General features: G+C 36.8%; 1 protein-coding gene across 14 annotated transcripts; it reads left to right on the top strand.

Moving 5' to 3' along the window:
- The first annotated feature begins 1358 nt into the window (after positions 1-1358).
- On the top strand, positions 1359-22771 carry ClC-a (chloride channel protein 2). 14 transcript variants are annotated; one of them, XM_064691840.1, is made up of 17 exons: positions 1359-1509; positions 3885-5012; positions 16471-16578; positions 16976-17141; positions 17222-17350; positions 18099-18232; positions 18377-18533; positions 18620-18830; positions 18888-18989; positions 19165-19399; positions 19459-20565; positions 20694-20738; positions 20897-20941; positions 21233-21592; positions 21788-21823; positions 21918-22151; positions 22217-22771. In XM_064691840.1, exons 2-17 carry the CDS (start codon positions 4839-4841, stop codon positions 22526-22528), a joined length of 3555 nt encoding a protein of 1184 aa, XP_064547910.1. In that variant the 5' UTR covers positions 1359-1509; positions 3885-4838; the 3' UTR covers positions 22529-22771. The 14 variants fall into 14 exon arrangements, with proteins under 14 accessions (XP_064547910.1, XP_064547920.1, XP_064547972.1 ...); XM_064691850.1 differs by lacking the exon at positions 1359-1509 and having other exon boundaries at positions 4870-5012; positions 16957-17141; XM_064691826.1 differs by lacking the exons at positions 1359-1509; positions 3885-5012 and adding an exon at positions 12228-12742.
- Positions 22772-23432: the final 661 nt, after the last annotated feature.

Here is a 23432-nt window from a genome sequence, read left to right as displayed (position 1 = left end):
GATATTTCAGCACGACTCGACTTCAAGCTACAATATGCCAGGCAAGAGATTGTCAGGGACAGAATAAAAATCATTTAAGATCTACCAGAAATATTTTTTCATACACATAAATTTCAATAAAATATATTCATCTTATAAAATTTCTTATAGAGGTAATCAAAAGAAACATCTGGACGTTTATTATTTAGAATTATGAAAAAAAAGGGCTTGTAAGACCTCTGCGATAATTTTCTAATTATGTTTAGTTTTATTGTTTAAACACATTGTATCAAATATTTATCGAGCGATCACATACATTTGCCTGACATCTTTAGAAGCACACAATAATTTTCAGAGTGCTTATGAAATGCACGTACAATTATTTATTCAATATGGTAATAATAACAATAAAAATTATTGAATTTTACGCAACTGGCGTGAATATGTCATGATAGTAAATATTTGTAAATATGGCGCAGCTGCAAGTAAAGCAAGTAACATTTAGCTTTACATATTGTAATTGTGGAGAAAACCAATTACGTAATTCTGGGTACTCGTGTATCGTGTAGGCTTTGGATAATCTTAATCTATCTGCGCATCATTAGTTCTAGTGTTATGGCATCGATGATAGTAGCCATAAACAGTAACAGTAATTAAAGCACAGTTATCAGCTGGAATATCGAAGATTTAGTGCCCTTGCTGGCGTGTTAATTAAATTAAGCTAAGCGATATGATATGATCAGATTTCCATTAACATGTTTCTGTCGAGCAGCAAACCAAAATAATTAAATAAATTATATGCAATAAAGCTTTTAAAGCAGCATATAAATGTTTAGTCTGTTTCATATGTACTGACAAAATTATAATATTAATGCTTGATTATAAAAAAAAAATCTCCCCTTAAATTTAGGTAAACATTCAGATGTGACAGCATTACGAATAGTAAATTGAGACAGAAAATAAAAAAAAAACTGGCTTTTAATTTCAAAATATATACTTTGATTAAACTAAGGTTTAATTGCAAAATCAAACACTTTTTGCTATCAAGCAATGCAAATTCCGTGCTCAATTGCAATGGCAGGGAGAAATTTGTCCAGCGCTTAAGAAATCCAATCAGAAAGCCAATCAGAAAACGAAACTGTTAAAATGCAAATCAGCTGATCGTAGCGCGCGCTAAAAAGCTCTCGTTTTGTAGATCAACGTCATCAATCGAAACGGAACGAATTGTCGAACTGACCGAAGGTGATAACCGGGTCCGGAGCAACAAAATCACCTAACAACGGCGACAACGCCAGCAGCAGCAGCAACAGCAGCAGCAGCAGCAACAGCAGCGGCGGCGGCAGCAGCAGCGACAGCGGCGACGGCGACGGCTACGGCGCCAGCAGTCAATGTCAGAACGCGAAGCGGCCGCGTTGACAACGGAGCTGCTCTAAAATCGCTCTGCCAGCGGCCAACTTACAGCTTACAGCTAACGGCTTACGCAAAGCGAACGCGGCTAACGGCAAAAACAAAACAACGAAAAAAAAACAAGTAATCAATCCAAGCGTCAATCAAACGTAATATGCGCGATCACAACAAGTGTCTGTGCCAACAACAACAATAGCGAAAAAAGTGCTAAGCAAATCAAAGCACGCGTTCAGCGTGTGTATGCGCAGCGAAACAGGTGTCGCAGGTGTGGCTAAAGGGAAGAGGTGTTCGCTTGTGTTTCAGCTTTTATTTTATTCGGATGTTGTAGATGTGTTTTTTTTGACGCTGTTTTTTTAATTATATTAAAATGCAAGTAAATTATGTGCTGTAATTACAGGTTCGGAAATTGACTTTAAACAAATATCAACAACAAAATAGATAACAACTAATGAGTACTCTGAGTACTTTGTATATTAGACAAGCATTTGCTACATTTGTTCAAACAGCCACACAAAATATTTGCCTCAACTCAATGTTATATTCATTATATGTTAATTGTTTAGAACATTTTCTTGTTTTTAATGAAAAAATAATGAGTTTTTTTTTTGCACATACGTTTAACTAACGTGCAGCCAAATTGAAGAGAAGATGTTTAATTTTTATTAGTCTACAACAAAAGTCTCCGGTTTGGAGACCTATAGATACTTTTTACACCGACTTTCCAAATATGTTTCAAAAAAATCGACTCTTGATACATGAGTGTGTGTAGTTAAGCTTAGTTCTTAAGGCTTAAGAGCTAGCTTTAACTATTGACTATTGAACATTTTAAGAGGTAATCAGACAAAATCAAAACTTGAGCAAGCACTTATAGACATCCGAACTACTTAAAGAACAACATTCATAAGAAACGCAAATAATCTTATCGATAAGAGCTGTGACAAATATGTTGTAATTACATAGTAATAAATAAAAATAATAATGCTAACATAGACTGAGAAAATTGAGAAAAATATAAATTAAAAATTAAAATAACGGAAATAACTTATATACACTCTCGAAAACCATATAATACAATTTAATATAGCCTATGACTCGTTAAGTTGAAACTCAGACAAAAAAAATTGGAACAGTCAACAATAACATTTTGTTGGCGATTTAAAAGTTCTTATATACGTATTTTGCAGTGCCATAAAAAGAAATAAAAACTTAATGGAATCGAGAATTATTTAAAGAAACAAAGTATATATATAGAATGCAAACGACACACATTTGTAAAATGCAGTTTTTTTTTTTATATACTTTTACATAAACTCCCAATGCAAAACAAAAAGGCATTATATTCCGAGTATTTGCGGCTCATTATCAGCGCGTGGATTGAGTGAAAAAAATAAAAACCGGCTAAAACCGCTTTCTTCTTGATTTGTTGTTGTTTTTGTTGTTGTTACTTTAAATAAAAATATTCTATGCAAATGCCAGTAGTAGTTAAAGGGCCATGAGTTTGGTGTAAATACATGTAAGTGTGTTTACTTATGTCATATTTGTGCAAAAATTAATACGCTTTGCTTCATAAATCGTTCGGCCATAATGCTGACAAAAGATTAAAACATTTTAATAAATCTTTGCAGCTAAACATGTTCCAAGTGCTTTTATTAGTAGGAGATCGTAAATCAAAACGCATTTGGGCACTTGCTTCGGGATTCCTGGGTTACTCGGTTTTTGGCATACCGATAAGGCTTGATAGGGTAGGAAAAGACCTCGTGAACTAAACAAATTATTGCACTAAGATAAATGTGTTCTCGCTGTGCTATACGATATCATTTAGGGTGATTAGAGAGTCCGCAAGATGTTTTTACACATCTCAGCATTGTTGTGGTTTTAAGGTTAAAATATGTATATTATTGTTTGTTTTTATTGTGACAAATATGTGCACAACAACTTCTTAAAATGTGTTTTTTCAAAAGCAACTTTAATGGATCATAATCTAGTCTATACTCTTGTTTTCCAACGTTTTCTTCGCTTTCCACAACCAACAACAGGACCTTTTGCTGAAAAATTCCAACTATAACTCATACAGGTTCACTGTCTGTCGCACTCTCACGATATATCTCCATTTTGTTTGAGTTGCCTTTAGACATTCTATTTTACTCATTTATCGGTTATCCTGTTTATTAGTGTAAGCTTCACACACACACACACACGCAGCTCGCATTGTGCATATGCGCGACGGCCTTCAGCGCAATGCGCTCTCAATTCACACTCTCTGCTTTTTCGCACTTACTCTCCAACGCACACAACTCTCTCTTTCTCTCTCTCTAACAAACATCCAACTTGTTTTGCATACCAATTCACACCACATTTACATGTGTGGGCGATCGTTGGGTGGCGTGTGTAGAGAGTGAGGAGTGCTGCTTGCTCATGCATAATTTAATTAGCATAGCTAATAAAGCAGTTCATATTCAGTTATTTACAACAGGCTATTTATATTTTTATCATTTCAGGCTAGAACAATAAATACCCATCGGATGTGACCACCTAATATTGAGCACAGTTAATTAATTTTCAAAAAAAAAAAGTAGTTGCTAATTTCTGTCTGCATTTGCCGTTAATCCAGCGCACAGATAAAGCAGATAATGAAACTGTGATACATTCGGCAGTTTCAGTTGTCGCCGTTGTTAATTAAGCCTTCACACCCTCAAGTGCGCCACTTCAAATACAACGCATAACGCCACACCACCCCGCGCCACACTATCGCAGTTCGAAAGAGGCAACAACAATAAGAAAAGGAAGCAGACGAAGAGGAAGAACAACAACAAGTCGGTTGCGCACAAAGTTATCACCGGTAGCCGCCGAAGCCGCCGCTGCCTCCGCCGCCGCCGCAACAGCAGAACGACAACAACAGTTCCGCGAAGCATAAGCGCTGTCAACGCCGCAGTCGTAGTGAGCTGCGTCGCTGCCGCAGCAAGCTTAACGCATTTTTTGTTTTTGTTCGTAGGCGAAACTTTTCGAACGCGACTGCGCGCGAGCGTCGACCGCACTCCCGCACAGTGCGCCCAACTCTACTCACTCGAGTCGCAGCAGCGCTTTGGGATGCGTTGGCGTCGCTGCCGCTGCAAAGGAAGTCGATCTTGTGACTTGGTTGGTGCAACAAAAGTGCAGCTAATTGAATTTAATGCACAAGCAAAAGGAATTTGATTTCATTTTCACATGTGACGCAGCAGAAGCGAACGCAATGCGGAAAGAAAACGCGAGTGTCAATCGAAGCAACAGCAGAAATCGCACAACAAGCGAATCTGCACAGTGAATGCAATGCCAAAATAAACAAAGTACTAAATAAAGTGAAAATACAAAACAATATATAAATTAACTACTTATTATAGCGACACATTAATATTCAAGTCGTCAGCTTTTTATTGTGATATTGCAACTTGTTAAACGAAAACGAAAACTCAAACATGAAGATAAATCATAAAAACGGACGCGAATCTCTGCTGCTGGTGCCCTCGCCGAACCACACGTTCCCCGTGCGCACGTGCTCCAATGCGTCCTCGCTGCGCTTCAATATGGGTCACGAGCACGACAAGAGCCCCGATGGTTCCGAGGAGGGCCTAGGCTATACGCACACGCTGGTAAGTTACAAATCAGGGACACTGTTTAGCCTAAAATATTTTAATTTAGAAAGTAAAAATCAAAAGATTTATCTGAATTCGAATTGGGGTTTCATTTGGGGTGAAGCCCTATAAAAATGAAAAACAAAATATACATTTACTCAATCATCGAAAAATTCTTTAAGCATTTCAGCAAACTCAAACTTCAATTGAATATTATTTAATTCTATAAAGTTCCCAACAGCAAAAGATATTATGAATCGAAAAATATACTTCTGCTGATTAGCTGTGTGTTTCCTTATTTCGTTGTGTGACAAAAAAAAAACTATAGATTGCAAAGTTTTTGTGTAATCTGCTCGATATAATAACATATTTTTCCCTGTTCCTAGAACTAATATTATTATTTTTGAAATTATTGCTACAAGTAATTCCTGCAAAAAATTCTTATAAATACCTTTTATAGATCCCTTCATCAAAGTTAGTCACTGTTCTCCATATTCTATATATACCTTATACTTATTATATATATTTTATAGATTCGTAATCTTATTGATCGATTTTGGTTTTGCATTGCGATCACATGACAGCCTGATCATATGCTCGTATTTACGTACAAAGATTGTGCACCTGATCTGGCTAGGCCAGCAAGACAACCAGTCGAATTAAGACATTTTACTATGTGGTAAATACATATGTTGTACTACAGGTGTGGGCACATCGCAGCGATCTCTGACTGCGGTCAGGTTTTTACACTCCATACCTGTTGATAGGCTTAACGTGTTTCATTTTAAATACGCATTAGATTGGTTGATTTTTTTTTTTTTTTTTTTGCATACTTAATTATTGGGAATTTACAAGGGAATCCCCTAAGCATTTTGGTGGCAATAACAAGATAATTTGAACTTTGAATCTGTATATATAATAATATTTCAAAAATCTGCCTCGTCATCGAAAGCTTTCGTTGATATTGTTTTGGTCTTTCTCCTGTTGCTTGTTTGGCTCTAAATGCTGACGGCATGGCATTCATGGCATTTGTTGTTATACCCTGTTAACAAATTCAGTGCGTAATGGGTATCTTAAGATTTGCATTAATAAGCAATTTGACTTGATACTAACTACAAATCTATCCATCCTTATGTGTGTACCCATTGATCTCAGCAACTATAAGAGCTGGTGATAGCGAATTTGGTATGTAGGCTCTTAAATACCCTATGCGGAAGTACATTATTATACCCTAAACCCATTGAAAATGGGTAAAAAGGGTATTATGTATTTCTGTAAATGTATGTAACAGGCAGAAGGAAGCATCTCCGATATAAATATTCTTGATCAGCATCAACAGCCGAGTCGATTTAGCCATGTCCGTCTGTCCGTATGTATGAACGCAAGGATTTCGGAACCTATAAAAGCTAGAGACTTGAAATTTTAGCTGTAGGTTCTTCTAGTGCCCGCGCAGATCGAGTTTGCTTCCGATATTCGATTACATGTCCCGTTTCCAAATAATCGATAAAAATCGATTCTAGAGTCTAGAGTCACCAAACTTGACATGTAGCTTCTAGAATAGTATATATATATATATCAAGTATCTTTTATTTTTGGAAGAAGAGGGTTTAGGGTATCCCCTAGTCGGGAGCTCCCGACTAGAACCTCTTAGTTGTTTTAAATATGGAACTGAGAATTATTAAAAAAAAACATAAACATAAACATTCGTGCCTCAGAACTGAGTACAGGGCATCTTCGAGTCTGTACACACTTACTTTTGAAACTAAATTTGCGTCATCAAAGCAAACGCAAATATAATTTGATTTAATTTTCTACATATATATGTATTTATTTTTCGTTTGTCCGTTGGTGGGGTGGGCGGCTTTGGGGGTGGCGCCCCCTTTGAAGTTGCTTGACCTTTGCTGCGAGTGGGTCACCGATTTATCTGCTTGCCTTAAGAATTTTATTCGTAAGTGTTTTGCGTGTGCGATAAGAAGCAATTAGCGTCGGCAAGCTGCCCCCCAAAAAACCGAAAAAATATTTATAGAGCAAACATTTGCACAGATCTTTGCCTGAAAGCTGCCAGAGATCTTTCCAACAGTTCAAAGGCAGATAAAATGGCGCACGCTAATGGAAAGATATGGGATTAAATTCATTATATATGAACGCATCTAGGTTTTCTGTCTTCTTCATGTCAATTTGAACAATTTTTTTTTTTAAATACAAGTACAATATGCTAACCGACGGACTTTAAGCACATTTTTCACACTTCCATACATAGTATTAACAAAAATTGTTAACCGATTGACGGGCAAATTGTGTTCGCATTTTTATACAAATTTCCGAAAGTTGTGCTAATCATAAATTTTTTCAAATTTTCTTTTTTTTGTTTCGCTTACCGATTGAATTTTAATTGATTGATTGATTGATTGATTTAGCACAATGATTCAAATACCACAATTATCGTTTAATGAGTAAACAAAGGTAGCAAAAGAACACGAACATATGATTAGTATTTATGTTACCTCGAAAAGACGCGGGCTTGGCCTTTTAATTAGTCGCAGGGCATATAAAATGTTGACTTTTTTTTTTAAGCTCCACTGATAACAACGATTTCCGTGGCTCATTTATCATTTATTTGGCATTAGTTGGAAAATCCAAATTGGTTTTCAATTGTTGTTTTAATGAGTTCAGCTTTTCGAATCGGTTATTTGGGGATTTGCTGATTGACTTGTTTGTAAGCCCAAAAGCTGTTTAAATATATAAAAAAAAATCATTCTTATATTTGCCGCCTAGATAAATTGTATATAAATCATATTGAAAGGCGGCTTAAGAGATGTAAACAATATGTAATTGGGTTAACATTTTTGTGGGCAAATGTTTGCACTCAACTGAGCGTATAAGTAATATTTGATGCTTAATATGTAGGGGGGCACAGTTAACTGCGGATTTCCCTACACTAAAAACTGAATACCCTTTAAAACGCTTTAACTAAAACATAACCACAGAAATTAGAATAGGTGAGACATCAAATCAAATCAAATCAAATCAAAGGATTTATCTGAATTCAAATTAGGGTGTCACTTAGGAAAAACTCTATATGCCTAATATTTAGACGGGGCACAGTTAACTGCTAAATATTAAATACTGCTACTAAATACTGAATACCCTTTTAACACAACAGAAGTTGTCTTTTCGCACTAACGAATTTCGGTCAACGGGACGTATGAGTAATGTGCCTGTCGCTTACCCAAGTTCGTTAAGATGCATCCCCAAAATCGGACAACGTTCACTAATTCATTATTGAATACCCAACGCAAAGCCACAAAATTGGAATTTGACATTTGTAATTAGCACCTGCCGAGATGCACATAAATAACTGCCAGCCGTCGCAGATAAAAAGTCTATATTTCTGTATTGAGATATTTCTGTATCTGTTTATATACTAAGTAGTATGTACTTTTGTTTATTAAGTAATGTATAGTAAAGTATAGTATACTCTTACAGCATAATATGCTTAATTAATTTGATAACTAAGCAAGGTTGATAACAATATAGTTTATCTAAAGACCATAGTAGGGGAAAAACGGGAATATCGAGCTTGAACTCTGTTAGATGCTCCGACAAAAAGCCTTGTGATAAATACTTCGGGTATGCCATAAAATTAAAGTGTAATATACTCAATTAATTATATAATTAAGCATAATATTTTTTTGTTTGGTTTTATCTAAAAACCATGACTTGCTATGATTCATATAAAGAGAGAGAAGTGAGCTTGAGCTCTGGACGCAGCCTTGCTAAATCCTCCAACAAAAAGAATTGTGGCTAATATTTAAATCAATTAATACTCTTTTCTAGCCTATTTAGTTATTGTATCTTAGATTACCGGTGTCGGCTATATTGGTGTTGCGGTCTGAGCCATCATCAATCAAATGGGCTTCCGTATCGCTACGGCACTTTGATTTAGTGCCGGGATCGATGGGGCGTAAAATCCGAATAGATTTGATTTCTAGCGTTCAATTGGCAGCCCGAACCGCTGCTGCATTCATTGATTATGAATTTTTACGGCCGGTTTATTGTTAAATACAATTAACAATGTGCTTTATTGCCGGGGGGCCTTAAAAGCTGTCGACAGCCCGTTCGCAGTTGGCACGGGCCATAAATGTGAATTGTGCTCGAGATTATATTGTATTCCATGCTATTTGAACTTACATTAGTTGGAAATTTATCTCGTGCATCTATGCAAATATTACATAAACACGCTATTTGCTTTGCGATCGCATTCTGAAATTTTTTAATTAATTTCCTTTCTTCTGTTCGGCTTTTGAGTTTTGCACAGGTGTTGTTCCTGTTGCTGTTATTCACGCCTTTATCTTGGCCGGAATTCGGGGCGTGGCGGGGGGTAGGGGGGTGGTGTCAAAGTTGGATTCCGTGGCGGCGCCCAAAGATGCCTCGTTCTTTAGTTGCCGTGCAATTGTTGCCAGATTCACTTTGCATTGTGGCCAAAATTGAATATTTCCATACAAGTATAAAAAGTTACACGAATAATCTGTGCCATGTTTAACCGAAATCGAAAGGTTTGTTAACTAATAAAAAAACAATAAATAATATATGGACAGCGGAACTTTATTGCCTCGATTTGTGTGGAGAATTTCTTTGAAATTGAAAATTGAAAAATGATCAAAAAAAAAGAAGCTTAATATGTCCGAAACAATCGTTAAATAATTTTAAAGCACCATTTGGCAACTTTTGTTTACATTTGCTTTTAATAATTAATCGCGTTATTGGATTAACTAACGCCACTTAAAATTAAGTTATTATAATTGCTATACACAACAATTCCTCATTTTTTTAATATTCGAGAAGCTGCAAAATCTACAATTTATACATATTAAAATATATTCAAATGTTTAGCTACCTTTTTTTTAATAAATATAAAACGATTTTGTATAGCCTTAAAATCTATATACATAAATATATATATATTGTGAATATTATATATTTCCTTATGCATATATATTGCATAAAAATTAAATTCTTAAAAATCTGCTTAATACTCAGTAGATATATAAAAAACAAGCAAAGTTTGCCAGCTTCATATATTTATTTAATTTACGAAATAGAAATCGTTTTGCCTGTTTAAAATGTTATTTATTCAATTTAAAATAATGAAAAATGTTTTGCCTGCTCATTTCTGGCTTAGCTTTGAGAGCTTACAGAGTTCTTTATAAGAGATCTATATAATAAAGAGATCTTAATAACATTAATCTCTGTAATCAGTTTGTCGCTCATTTCAAATTTCAGATCGGAATCATTGAGTAAGAATTAGTAATAATTACTCAATGGATCGGAATCAATCGAACTTATCAGCGTCGAGCGTGAAAACAAAAAATGTTATCGCTCTCAAATCGCTTGTCAACAAAGTTTGCAGCGCAGCGCTCTTAATTTCCGCTCTCTTTGATTCTCTTAACTAAAGAAATGTCGAAAAGCTTTCAAATAAATTGACGCATTTTAAAGCGACCTAATCAAAGCTGAAGAGTACTGAATTAAAAAATATGTGCTAGCAATTTTCAGATGTTGTTAAATATATAAAAATATATAATAAAATAAATATTTCAAATATATACAAGTACTGTGTTTCTGTGCTTATGTGTGATATACATATATGTGTCCAAAACTGATTTATGCATGTAATAGAAGTGGCAGGCTATTCAATTTGAGACCCCTTAATCTGAATTTATGTCGTTGTCCAAATGTGCACATACAAAAACTAGACAACTACTATAACGATATAATAGTTATTGTACCGCTAAGAGAATACTAGACTTATTAAACTAGCAGAATATCAAATATACTCAGTATATACTTTATTTATATATAGAATTTACTTAGAGGGATTACATTTATTATTTTAATTCTACATTTAGTTATAATATATAACATCATCTATCTGTTGAAGTATTTTCCAAATTTCTCCATCGCCTTTTTCATTTTTAATTTTTTCGTAACTCTTTTTTCTTTGCTATAGAAAGATAATTATTAAATATGATATAACTGGATTTTGTTCTTGTTTTCGGGCTTTCCCAGTTACAAACAGATCTCTCAACCTCTACCTCATTTGCCCATATTCCTATATCTACTTTGCCTTTCTTTCTTTCTTCTCTTGCTGTTAAAACTCCCGTTAGTAAATGATTTGTTGCAACTCTTCTTTGTATAACTTCCTCAAACGTTTTACTGGCCTTTTACTTTGCCTTTATTGGGGTGGTGCACTTTACTCCCTTAAGAACAAGAGCAACATCTATTTTATAGATAGTTAAGATGCTTGTAATCCTCGGCGATCACCCATAAATCGGCGACAGTGTATTCAACCTAGTTAGGGTTAGGCATATCATTAATGCCGTCATTTGGACGGGCGACGTACTAAATTGAGCAATTCAATCAAAGCGAAACTTTGCACTTCGTTCACGACACTTACACAGAAACAAACAAACGAAGAGGAGAATAAGATACATTTGTTTCTGAGGAAATGCCGCATAGAAAATCACAAACATGTGACTCCGTGCCATGTGCATAATCCACCTACACATAGACATACAGTAGAAAACACTTGAAGAGATTAAAGCAAGATGATGTCGTCGAGAAGTCAGCTCAATTTGAGCTGTTTAAGTGACATGGCACAGTGGGGCAAGCAGCAAAAAAAACTAACTGAACGAATTCTCTAAAATGATGAGCTCGGCAAACAATTTGCCGGCACTGTGCAGGGTTAACTATATAACATAAGCTAAATCATATTTTGACAAAGCAACTGTTTGCAATCGCTTTTGTCCCACTGTGCGGCGTGGCTTGTTGTCAACCCAACAGAGTCATTTTCACTTTTGCTCTAGCACAGGCGGCACGAATTATTAAATTTATGAACTTTTATTGATGTCTTACACACAAACTTTGACCGCTCGAGTGCGGATGGATGTGCGTGTATGTGTGTGTGTGTGTGGGAATGGATGGCGAGAGGGGAGCGGGGGGGCAAATGCAAGTGGGTTCTAAGCACTTGAGACTGTAAGCCCGGGTCGCAGACTACGACGAGTACGCTGGTATTGGTGTGCTAAATTCCGTAAAGTCTTGATCCTAAACGAGACAGATTCAGTTGAGTTCTAAGCTCGGTGCGAGTCGCACGCAGCAAAAAGTATCTGACGGATACAAAAGTGCAATAGCTACAATCAGGACGGGAAGCGCTCAATTAATGCAATTGCATAAGCTGCGCGGCTTTGGTAGAGAAAATATCGACAACTGATTAGCCCGTTAAGGCTTTTAGCCATGGCAATAGCCACGCTTGGTCAATCAGACTGTTGATTAGTTCCTGGCTCGTTTTTTTGTATCGATATCGCGTCACACTTTTAGACACACACACACAGACACCACCCTGAATAGCCGCCATGGTGTACTTTGCCACTCGCGAGAAACGTGATCGGAACGGCAAAGCCAAAGCTAAAGCCAAACAACAGCAAGTCGAACGGATCATACACGATGAAGAGTTTGGCGAAGAGAACGTCGAGCTGGTCGACTCCGAGTGGGCCGATTTTGAGAAGTTCATTCGTCAGTTGCGCCAGCGACGCAACAGCAACATATCCATGGAGGCGGAGCTGCGTCATGTGCCGCGTCACCATCCCAAAGTCAAGTCGCAGGCATTCTATCCCTGTCCGCCGCCAGCCGAGAATGGACCCGATTCCGACTCATCCGACGATGATGATCCGTTTGGATACATCGATACACTCGTAAGCAGCAACACAATTTCTATCAATCTCATCGCTCAGTGCAGGTTCAGTTCTAGAGTGCACAAACTGTTGTTAATCTATGCCATTAAGTCATCCGTTTTAGTGATAAGATTTCTCGACCTATATGTAGGTTACCTACCTGGTAACGAGTGCGAAAAGAACGTTATCTTTATATCGATCATGAATGGCCAGCAATCATAGCCGAGCTAAATATCAATTTAATTGATCTTGTTCACTTTAACAATATGTGATTTGTATAATTATTATTATCGGTATCAGATGGCAAAGGGGGAAAACATTTAAATTTCTTTGCATCGACTCAATAACCATAAGAAAAAGCAGAATTTCCAGAACCACAAAACCGACAAAAAGATAAAATTTTGTGTAGCAAAAACGTTCATCATAAACTGGGTAAATAATAGGAGAATTTTTCAAAAATCTATTAAAAATCAGACAATGCCCAAAATGGTATTTCTCATCGAAATTGACTCAGTTTTATCTGATTAATAGAAGTAGAGTATACTTTTTACATCTTTACCAATTGCAATTTTTCTACTCTAATGCATTTCATTAATTGTTAAAAATTTTTTATCTTTTAAAAATATCCATGAGAATACTTTTTTATGTATTGAAAATAATTAAAGATTCTTAAATCTTGATCTCTTAAATTTTGAGCATTAACTGTGAATTGAGAACTTTGAAAGCTATTTACGATAAGATTTTAGAATTTGGAGTGTATTAAATTGGTTTTCTGAAAAAGAGGAAAATCTATTTTACTAAAACAAGCATTTTTAGTACAGTCAAGAGTTAGGGTATAGAGCTTGTTGTTTTACCGAAATTTTCTTGAATATTTCGATTCCCTTTCCCTGTCCGAGTCAACGTGTAAAAGCAATGCAAATATAATGAATGGGAATGGGAAGACGAGCAAAAAAATATGTCGCTATTTATAATCGGATTATAATGAATAATATTTTGTGTTTATTATAAGTTAAGAAATTATTTCAATGTAGAAGGTAGTAGGCTGCAAAGAAAAGGGTGACCTTGCTGCCCAAAGAATTTTCAACATTACAATTATTTTGAGGTTAAGTTTCAAGAGATCTAAGAAAACATTATGAAAAAAAAAATTAATTAACAAGGAAAATTTAAGTATTTAAGTAAAAAGAAAAGATAATTATTTTTTTTTATCAAACATGGTCTTTCAATTTTCAATTTATAGCATTTTAATTGTTTTGAATTATGAAACTTAAGCTTCTAACAAGTGTCAAGAACTCTTGAGAGCTTTCTAAACATTCGAACAATTCGAGATTTTGTCGGCATAGCTGGTTACCCTGGCCCATGCACAGCACAGCGTTGAAAGAAAATTTTCAATAATTTTTCACACAAACGGAAAAGCTCGAGAGCGTCCGTCTTAGTTTCAAAAAAGTTTTCACAAAGTTTAGAACGTTGTGTGAATGTCGGACAAAGACGCGAAAATCAATAGACAAAACTAAGAAAGAAATCGTTAGAAATTATAAACGACGCGAAAGTTTATGGATAAATATTTAAAAATAATAATATGCATATAAATAAATATTAAAAGATATTTATGCATAAATCATGTGAAAAATTATGATGCATAAATAATGTGATTAAAGGCCGTGCAGCGTTGTAAAAATGTTAAAAATAAATTGCAATTAAAATTACAACTGTTGACGGGACGGGCCTCAAGGGCAGCGACATGTAATTCCGACGACTTGCAATGAGAAATATCAACTGAGAAGAAGAAGCGCAACAGCAACAGCAACAACATCAGGGAATCAGCAACTAAAAATAATTGGCAACAAAATGCGAAACAGAAATTCGGCCAACAGCCGCAGGCATGTCAAAGGCCGCAATACGGATCTATGCGACTGACACAAAACACGCTTGCAACAAAAACAACAACAACAAGAACGTGATCGAATATAGAACAATCGGATTCGTCTATTCGAATTGAAATTCGCAACGTATTTGTGTGCGGTAGTCAAATCGGTTTGCTTCATGTTCAACAACAGTCGCACTCACCAGGATGAGTACATTCGGGAATACGCCTTTGAGCCGGAGCTGCTGATTAATCGCGCCGATTATCTGCGCGAAGAGGAGCTAGCCCACAAGTTAGCCTCGACGCCCGTCCGCCTGCGCTGGGATGAGGCCATTGCCAAACAGAAGCAACAACAGAAACGGAAACCCAAACCCAAACCCAAATCCGCCGAAACAGTCAGCGATGACAAGAATCAAATTGAGTTCGAAATTGAGGCTTTCTACTATGTAAGCATATTAATTAAGCGAATCCAGATTGGAATCGGTTAACAGCCAAACCGGTTCGAACCGGAATTTTATCAACTGTATTAGTAGATTTCTTTAAAAAATACTTTTAAAAATTGTATAACATTTGTGCATAAAATATTTAATGCAAAGCTCGAAAAAAAATAACTAAGTAAATATTTAAAAAACAAACTTATTTTCCTGAAGAATGTAAGACTATGTTCCAAATTGTTTAAAACTAGCTTCACGCTGAGATCGCACTGGTTCGAATCCTACATAGAATAGAGCATTATCTAGTCAAAGCAGAGACACATTGAATTTACCCAGCCAAAGCAGACCTTCGCCCAGACCTCTGGGAAATTAGCGGCGCTCTTGGTTTTTGCTTTCTCTTTTGTTTTTTTTTTTTTTGTTACATTTTCTTTTATTTTCTTATATTTTCTTCTTGGTTCTTGCTGCTTTTTCTTGTCGCATGCCTGAACAATTTTTATTTATTTATGTAGTTCGTTTTTGTTTTGACCGTGGCATATGTGTTGGACACCTTTCGAAATATATTTTTGGATTGCATTTTCAATGGGTTTTACTTGAGGTACTCGCGGAATAAGCCAACTACTCGACTATAATTTATTTAATTTTTTCTTCATGAGAGACTAAATAATATCATGTATATTCAGAGAACACGATTTTGACACAGACATAAAAATTAAAAAAAAAAATAAACAATAATAATAAACTGAATATTTGTGGATCGTGATTAATAAATATTTATAATAAAATATAAAGAAAATACAATTTTTTATCTGTATAGCATAAACATATATACTTTTCTTGTAGTGTACTTTTAAAATGAATTTATTCGAAATTTTCTGTAAATACCCTTAGAACCACTTAAACTTTAAAAGACATAAAATGTTTTTATAATTTGTTGACAGCATTCGAACTTCTTTTTAAATTGAACTATTAAAAACCTGTTTGCTATATTAACCAAATGATTTTCCTCTGCTATGAGAAATCTGCAAAAAATACAATTTTATTCTGAAGATTTTGAAGCTCATTTGTCAGGCTTATCATTGTCGACTACTTTGGAAATGCTAAAGTTTTCTTTTTGCCTTTGTTATTGTTATGGGAATTTCCGTGCATGAAAAATCGTTTCATGACGAAAATTTTTTGCCCATGGGATATGTTCTCTGTTTGTGTTTTGTTGCTTTGTTTATTTTAAAAGATGAGAGTTTTTTAAGTTATTTATATTGTACTATATTGGACTTTTGCCTGCTGCCAAAATGATCAACAAGTGAAACGAATGCGTTAGTAAGTGTTTGGCATTCTTGGAGGATGGTGAAAAATGTCTATTTACTTGTACGCTCAATCTCCATATACAAATAAATATAAAAATATAAAAAAATATAGTCATATTTAATTCTAATACTACACTTTATATTTATGCACAGATGTATGGTCGTTATACGAAAGATCTAGGAGAATTTGCCAAAGATGAAGCCAGAAAACTCAAACTACTCGAAAAGCGACGAAAGCAAGAAGATAAACAAAGGAATAAGGTAAATTTGAAATATATGAGTACAATGAAAAGACTTTATTTGTTTAATCATGTGACAATCCACATAATATTCAATGCAAACGTAATGAGCAATATATAAATACTTAAGGTAAATCGTTTGTTTGTATATCGAGTATTTAAATTAAAATAATGAATATTCACTTGACATCAAATGCCTGCGATTCATGTTCAATGGCGACCAAATTATGCAAAGTGCTCGCATTCATGAATTCATGAACGCCATTTTGATTCAGCACACAAAAATAATTTGGCATCCATCCCAATAGACCCATCGACAGTAGTAGCTATGTACATTATAAATATCTATATAGCACATAGTTTGAGAGCGTTTTGAGTGCATCGGTTTATAAAGCAGCAGTGCTGGGAAATATTTACAGGAATTGCTGGGCAGGCGAGCGACGCGTATAAAACGCATCTCATCATGGGTCTGGAAGCATACCCTGGCACGCCTGGGCGAGGACTGGGTATTCCTCGCCCTGCTCGGCATCATAATGGCCCTGCTCTCCTTCATCATGGACAAGGGCATATCGATATGTACAAACGGTAAACGCATCACAAGACAACCTATAGTTGACACCATTATTTTTTTGCCTACTAAATATTTTGGTCTGATATCATTTTAGCTCGTATTTGGCTCTATCGCGATCTTACTTCACAGCCCTTCATACAGTATATTGCTTGGGTCTCATTGCCGGTCTGTTTAATATTATTCTCAGCCGGCTTTGTGCATCTAATCGCGCCACAAAGTATAGGTAAGTCCAGAATTAACTATGTTAAGTAGACTTTGGTATTTAGTTTTGTTCTTTCAAGTAAATAGTATTTAGTAGTTTTTGATAACAGTATATTTTGAGAGTATTTTTTATGTTTTTTTTTTATTTCAACTAATCTCTCGAACGTGAAAGTAGTCTTGTTTGTAGTTCTAAAATTCATTGATATTATTGTAGTTATTTGGGTTTTCCAAAGCAAAAACCAACTTCAAAACCGAAAACTATATTAATTTTTTTACTTACTTACTTACTTCGATGGTTGTTTAGGATTTGTAATAAAACCCAAGATATATGCAAATAACGTTTGCACTTTTAGACTACAGATTCAAGTGTTTCGGAAAATTTGTTTATCTAAATAATTTTTCAAAAATTCCAGAACGTGTCGAACCACTTAAAATAATATCTTTAGTTACTAGCTTCTTTGATACCTCAATGTTATATATTTATCTGCCTTGCAAGTCATAGATTATTCTAACGGAAAAAAAAACCCCTCTGGCACTTTATAAACAGCCTGTACCACTGCACTCCGGCAGCTGCCCACACCAAGCACACTTGGCACCTCCAATAACTGATATATTCCCAGTGTCTATATGTTATATACTCAAATTGAACACCTTAAAAAATGAATCAAGAAAACTATATATTTATGTACATACCCAAGCACTATGCATATGCTCAATGCAAATTCCACATACGTACGAATTGTATTGTATTACCATATACCTGTGTCTAGGTTCCGGTATACCTGAAATGAAGACCATTCTGCGTGGCGTTGCGCTGAAAGAGTATCTCACATTTAAGACATTAGTGGCCAAGGTAATTGGTTTAACGGCAACTCTGGGCAGCGGTATGCCATTAGGAAAGGAAGTAAGTATGAAAAATTGATGCCAGCTTGACACAGCTTGGCACACACACACACACACACACACACACGCATACATACGAACACACTCACAATGTTTGGAAAACTCTTCAAAATATAAAAAAAAAAAATACTAACTTCGTCTCTAGGGTCCTTTCGTACATATAGCAAGTATTGTAGCACAATTATTAAGTAAACTCGTCACATCATTCCAAGGCATCTATGAGAACGAGTCCCGCAACTCTGAAATGCTGGCGGCCGCCTGTGCCGTCGGTGTGGGCGCCTGTTTTGCCGCGCCCGTTGGTGGTGAGTACAGGAGAGATCGATTAGATCCTCATTTAATAGCTGAGCAACAGCAGAAAAAACAAACCAGCAAAACGATCCACCTGCAGGCGTTTTATTCAGCATTGAGGTAACCACCACCTATTTTGCGGTGCGCAATTATTGGCGCGGTTTCTTTGCGGCCGTCTGTGGTGCAACGGTTTTTCGACTGCTCGCCGTTTGGTTTCAAAATGCGGACACTGTGCGTGCTCTGTTTCTGACCAATTTTACCACCGAATTCCCCTTTGATCCGCAGGAGTTGTTTGTTTTCGCATTGATTGGGTGAGTCTTAAAGGCAATTATTGAAATTAGCAATTACAAATGCATCACCTTTAACAGCTTCGTTTGCGGCTTGGGTGGCGCCACCTATGTTTGGGTGCATCGTCGCTACGTCCTTTTCATGCGCTCTAACAAACGTATGAACAAATTTCTGCAGAAAAAGTGAGTACCCAAGGTATCGATTACTTATGTCAAGCAATTTATCGATATCGATACGCTCATTTCGTTCTCCAACTATTTAAGTATCGATATTGACCGGTAGAAAACTATCGCTGCATAATTTACACAAAGCTCCGTTATATTTTTGGATTACTAAACACACTTTCATTCTTTTCAGCCGCTTTTTGTATCCTGGTTTTCTGGCACTGTTGGTCTCCAGCATTTCATTTCCCCTTGGCACGGGTCAGTTTCTGGCTGGTGAGCTCAGCACACATGAGCAGGTGACGCAGCTGTTCAGCAATTTCAGCTGGTCACGCGAGGATTTGACCGTGGAACAGGCTGCCGTCGTGACCCACTGGATGACCAGCTACACCAGCGTCTTTGTCAATCTGGTAATCTTTACCATCTTCACGGCAAGTATTATAAAATATTTAGACTATATGCACAACGAATTGAATGTTTCATTCTGCAGTTCTTCTTTTCCATCATTGCGTCCACGATACCTGTGCCCTCGGGCATGTTCATACCGGTATTTAAAATTGGCGCCGCATTTGGTCGCTTGGTGGGCGAACTGATGGCCTCCTGGTTTCCACATGGCGTGCGCTACGGCGGTCGATTGTCACCCATTATGCCAGGTGGCTATGCAGTTGTCGGTGCAGCTGCCTTCTCTGGCTCTGTGACGCATACGGTATCCGTGGCAGTGATTATCTTTGAGATGACCGGTCAGATAACGCATGTTGTGCCCGTGATGATAGCCGTGCTGGTGGGCAATGCGGTGGCAGCGCTGCTGCAGCCCTCGATCTACGACAGTATTATACTGATTAAGAAGCTGCCGTATCTGCCTGATCTGCTCCCCTCCAGCTCCGGCATGTACAGCATCTTTGTGGAGGACTTTATGGTGCGAGACGTGAAGTACATTTGGCATGGCATCTCCTATCAAAAGCTCAAGGAGGTGCTCAAGATCAATAAGACGCTGCGCTCGCTGCCCCTAGTCGACAGTCCAGAGAATATGATCCTGCTGGGCTCCGTTCAGCGCTACGAGCTAATCAAGATCATTGAGAAGCACATAGGACGCGAGAAGCGCATGGAGGTGGCACAAAAGTGGCAAAAGGAAGCCGAGGAGCGCGCCCTGGAGGAGGAGAAAAAGAAACAGGAAGCGGAGCTCAAGCAACGTCGACCCTCACGCTTCGAGGTGCTGCCCGCACCGGACATACTCAGTCTGCGCCAGATTGCCAACGATGAGATGCTGCCGCCCAAGAAGCGAGCAGAGACCATGCACAGCTCCCTAACGCCACGAAAATCCATATTGAAGAAAACCAACTCCTTCAACTTGAAGACCTATGCGCCCGCCTCGCCGCACAGCCCCAGCATCACACCCTACACCACCATCACGGGCAACTCAGAGTTTCGTATACGCTCCGCCTTTGAGGCCATATTTAAGAAGTCTACCACGCTGCAGGATGTGCAACCGGATCCGGAAATGGGCTCTATATCGCCGGTGGCCAGCAACAATGAGGTGCAAGTTCAGCGTGCGCCCAGTGCGCCCAGTACACCCGGCATATCCAAGAAGGTTCAGCTGGTAAGTACAATATCCTTGCAAACTACGATTTATGGTTCAGAATGAGGGGGGGCATAACTACTAATGGAGCTAAGCTCCATCATGTTCTATATCTGCCACGCTTATTTGTACAAATTTTGCATTCCAAGCAAGCACAAAACAATTGGAACTTTGTTACCGATCAGATCATGCTGGTAAGTATCTGCTCTGAAAAAACATTCCTAACATTCATCTTTGGTATTCTGATGAAACTCTCTCTCGCTCTCTCTCTCTCGCTCTCTCTCTCTCGCTCTCTCTCTCTCTCTCTCTCGCTCGCTCTGGCATATTAATTATCCTATTCTATATCTGCAAGCAAGTAAATCCTATAACAATTCAAACGAAGGGCACCAATCAAATGGTAATATATACCTAATTGAATCTTGTCAAGGCAGGCGTCACAGATATCGCTTTTAATTAAATCCGAACTCAATTCCAATCGTATTATTTTTTTTTTTTTTTTAAATCTCTTAAGATATCTGTGACAGTCCTGAATAGTCCTGAAAGTAGCAGCAGCTCTTGTTTTTCTTTTCGCTTCTCTGCTTGGCTATATATTTGTATGCTCAAAAATCTGCTGATAATATAAAAGTTGTATTGCACTCGCAAAATAATATCTATAAAATTTAACGCTTTGTGTTTGCCGCCCGATAAGGATGACAAAGATGATACCATAACAGATAATACAGATTCATATAAGCCAATTAATTTGCCGCTTAACGATGTGAATACAGATAAGACCTGCATTAAATACAAAACAAATAAAGTTTCAGATATTAATAGACATTCCTACGAACCGGCTGCTGTGTTCCATGTTAACGAGAATCACATAGATAAACAGAAAAAGCCAAAGAAAAAAATTCAATTTAGCAGCGATGTGAGAGTCAAAGATTCACCAAATCGTAGCTATACGTTGTATAAGTTATCCGATAAGCAAGAATCAAATGAAATGGATCTAACGATAGAAGATGACGATCAGAAGTCGATTGTTGACAACGAACCGAATGCAACTAAGGTAAGTGGGGTCTGTTCTTTCGTCTGTATTTTTACATGCTGCGTATTGTAATCCATACTAACCGATCTAATGTATATATATATATATATCCAACATTTTCTATTCTCTCTATTGTCCCAATCGTAACTGTTCTTGTATACACATATATATATATATCTCAATGCGCACACACACAAAAACAAAAACATTAAACAGAATACGACTATTAAAAAGACGAAATCGGTGCAATTGGTATGTATCAATTAATAGATAGATCCATCGATAAATCATATATTGAAGCTGCAGTTCACATAAATGTTGACTCCTATGTATCTGCCTCTTTTAGCCGAGGGAGCGCGTCATAGACATGTCACCGGAGGATCAGAAGCAATGGGAACTGGAAGAAATGCTTAAGCCCATCGATTTGGAAAAGACACAGATACACATTGATCCCTCGCCCTTTCAGCTGGTCGAACGCACCTCCATACTCAAGGTGCATTCGCTGTTCTCCATGGTGGGCATCAATCACGCGTATGTAACAAAAATCGGACGACTTGTCGGCGTGGTGGGCCTCAAGGAGGTTGGTTCATATCAAATATCTTAACATGCACATTAACCGCTGCTAATTAAAACCGTATTTGACAGCTTCGCAAGGCCATCGAGGATATCAATAGCAATAGCTTTGTGGCACATCCGCGTGACGATGAGGTCGACTCCAAGCCAGCGGTGGAGAAGCCACTGCTCGCAGCCAGCGCCAGTGACAAGGCCGTAGACATGACCATCACCTCAATGGACTCAGCGCTTTCCAATTCCGACAATTGTTCCGATATTGAAATGGAGCATCTCAAGTCTTTGGATACGCCGGAAGTAACGCTCACAATGCCGCCAACCGATACAAACGCAAATACAACAATACAAGACACAAACAACACACAGAACATAAACAAATCTGTTTAAATTAAGCGAACATCTTTTGAACCATATATGTTAACTCGTTAGCCACTGCAACAATGCTTGTTTAATGCTGTTGCAAAGTCTGTAAAGATACAGTTAAATACTAAACTAAGTTATGTCATAATTAATTAATTAGATTGTCAAGTTGTTATGTATTTATATCTCGTTAGTGCATAAAGTCAAAGATATCGTGATCTATTTTTAAGTTACAAGCAATGCGAAATAAAAGTTTAACAAATATTCAAATTAACGTTGCAAAACTTACTCTAAATATTAATTTGTCTTAATGCTTACCTGCAAACTCAAATAAAAAGACAAAGTCGAGGCTTAAACTACGAATCGAATCAAGTTGGAACCTTTTGATTCTGTTCGTGCGCCTCTCCACATAGAACCCGCCTTTCCTCGAACCAAGGTTTGTTATTTTCGTTAAATTTAAAAGTTAAGTAATTCTTATTCTTATTCTTCTCTCAATTTAAAAGGTGTTCTAATATATCTAAAGATAACATTTCACACAAATACGATTCAGATTAAGAACAGGCTTTTTCTCATTATCTCGGATTAAGAATCGGTTAAAATTCTCGGTCGGAACCGGCCTATTTTTAATCGAAAGGTAAGGTATAACTCTTGTTTATTACAGCTGATTAAATATAATAGAATAATTTCAGGTTTATAACAAGGATTATTTTAGGGTCACTTCAAATATTTACCCCAATGAAAATTATCTTTGTTACCTAAATTGGATGAGTTTTAAAAGCAAATTATTAAATATAATGGGAAAATTGAATGCAAGTTTGAATAAAGTTAATAAAGTCTTAAGTACTTTAAATCTATTAATAGATAGATTCATTATTAAAATGGATTTAATTTAATTGGATTTTACAAAACAAATAAAGATGAAAAGCAAGCG

The sequence above is a fragment of the Drosophila montana genome, unplaced genomic scaffold (genome assembly GCF_035044405.1).
Source record: "Drosophila montana isolate Dmon_TW-CO22-7 unplaced genomic scaffold, ASM3504440v1 contig_1505_1, whole genome shotgun sequence".
NCBI classification, from domain to species: Eukaryota; Metazoa; Arthropoda; class Insecta; order Diptera; family Drosophilidae; genus Drosophila; species Drosophila montana.
This window is presented reverse-complemented; position numbering and strand designations above follow the sequence as displayed.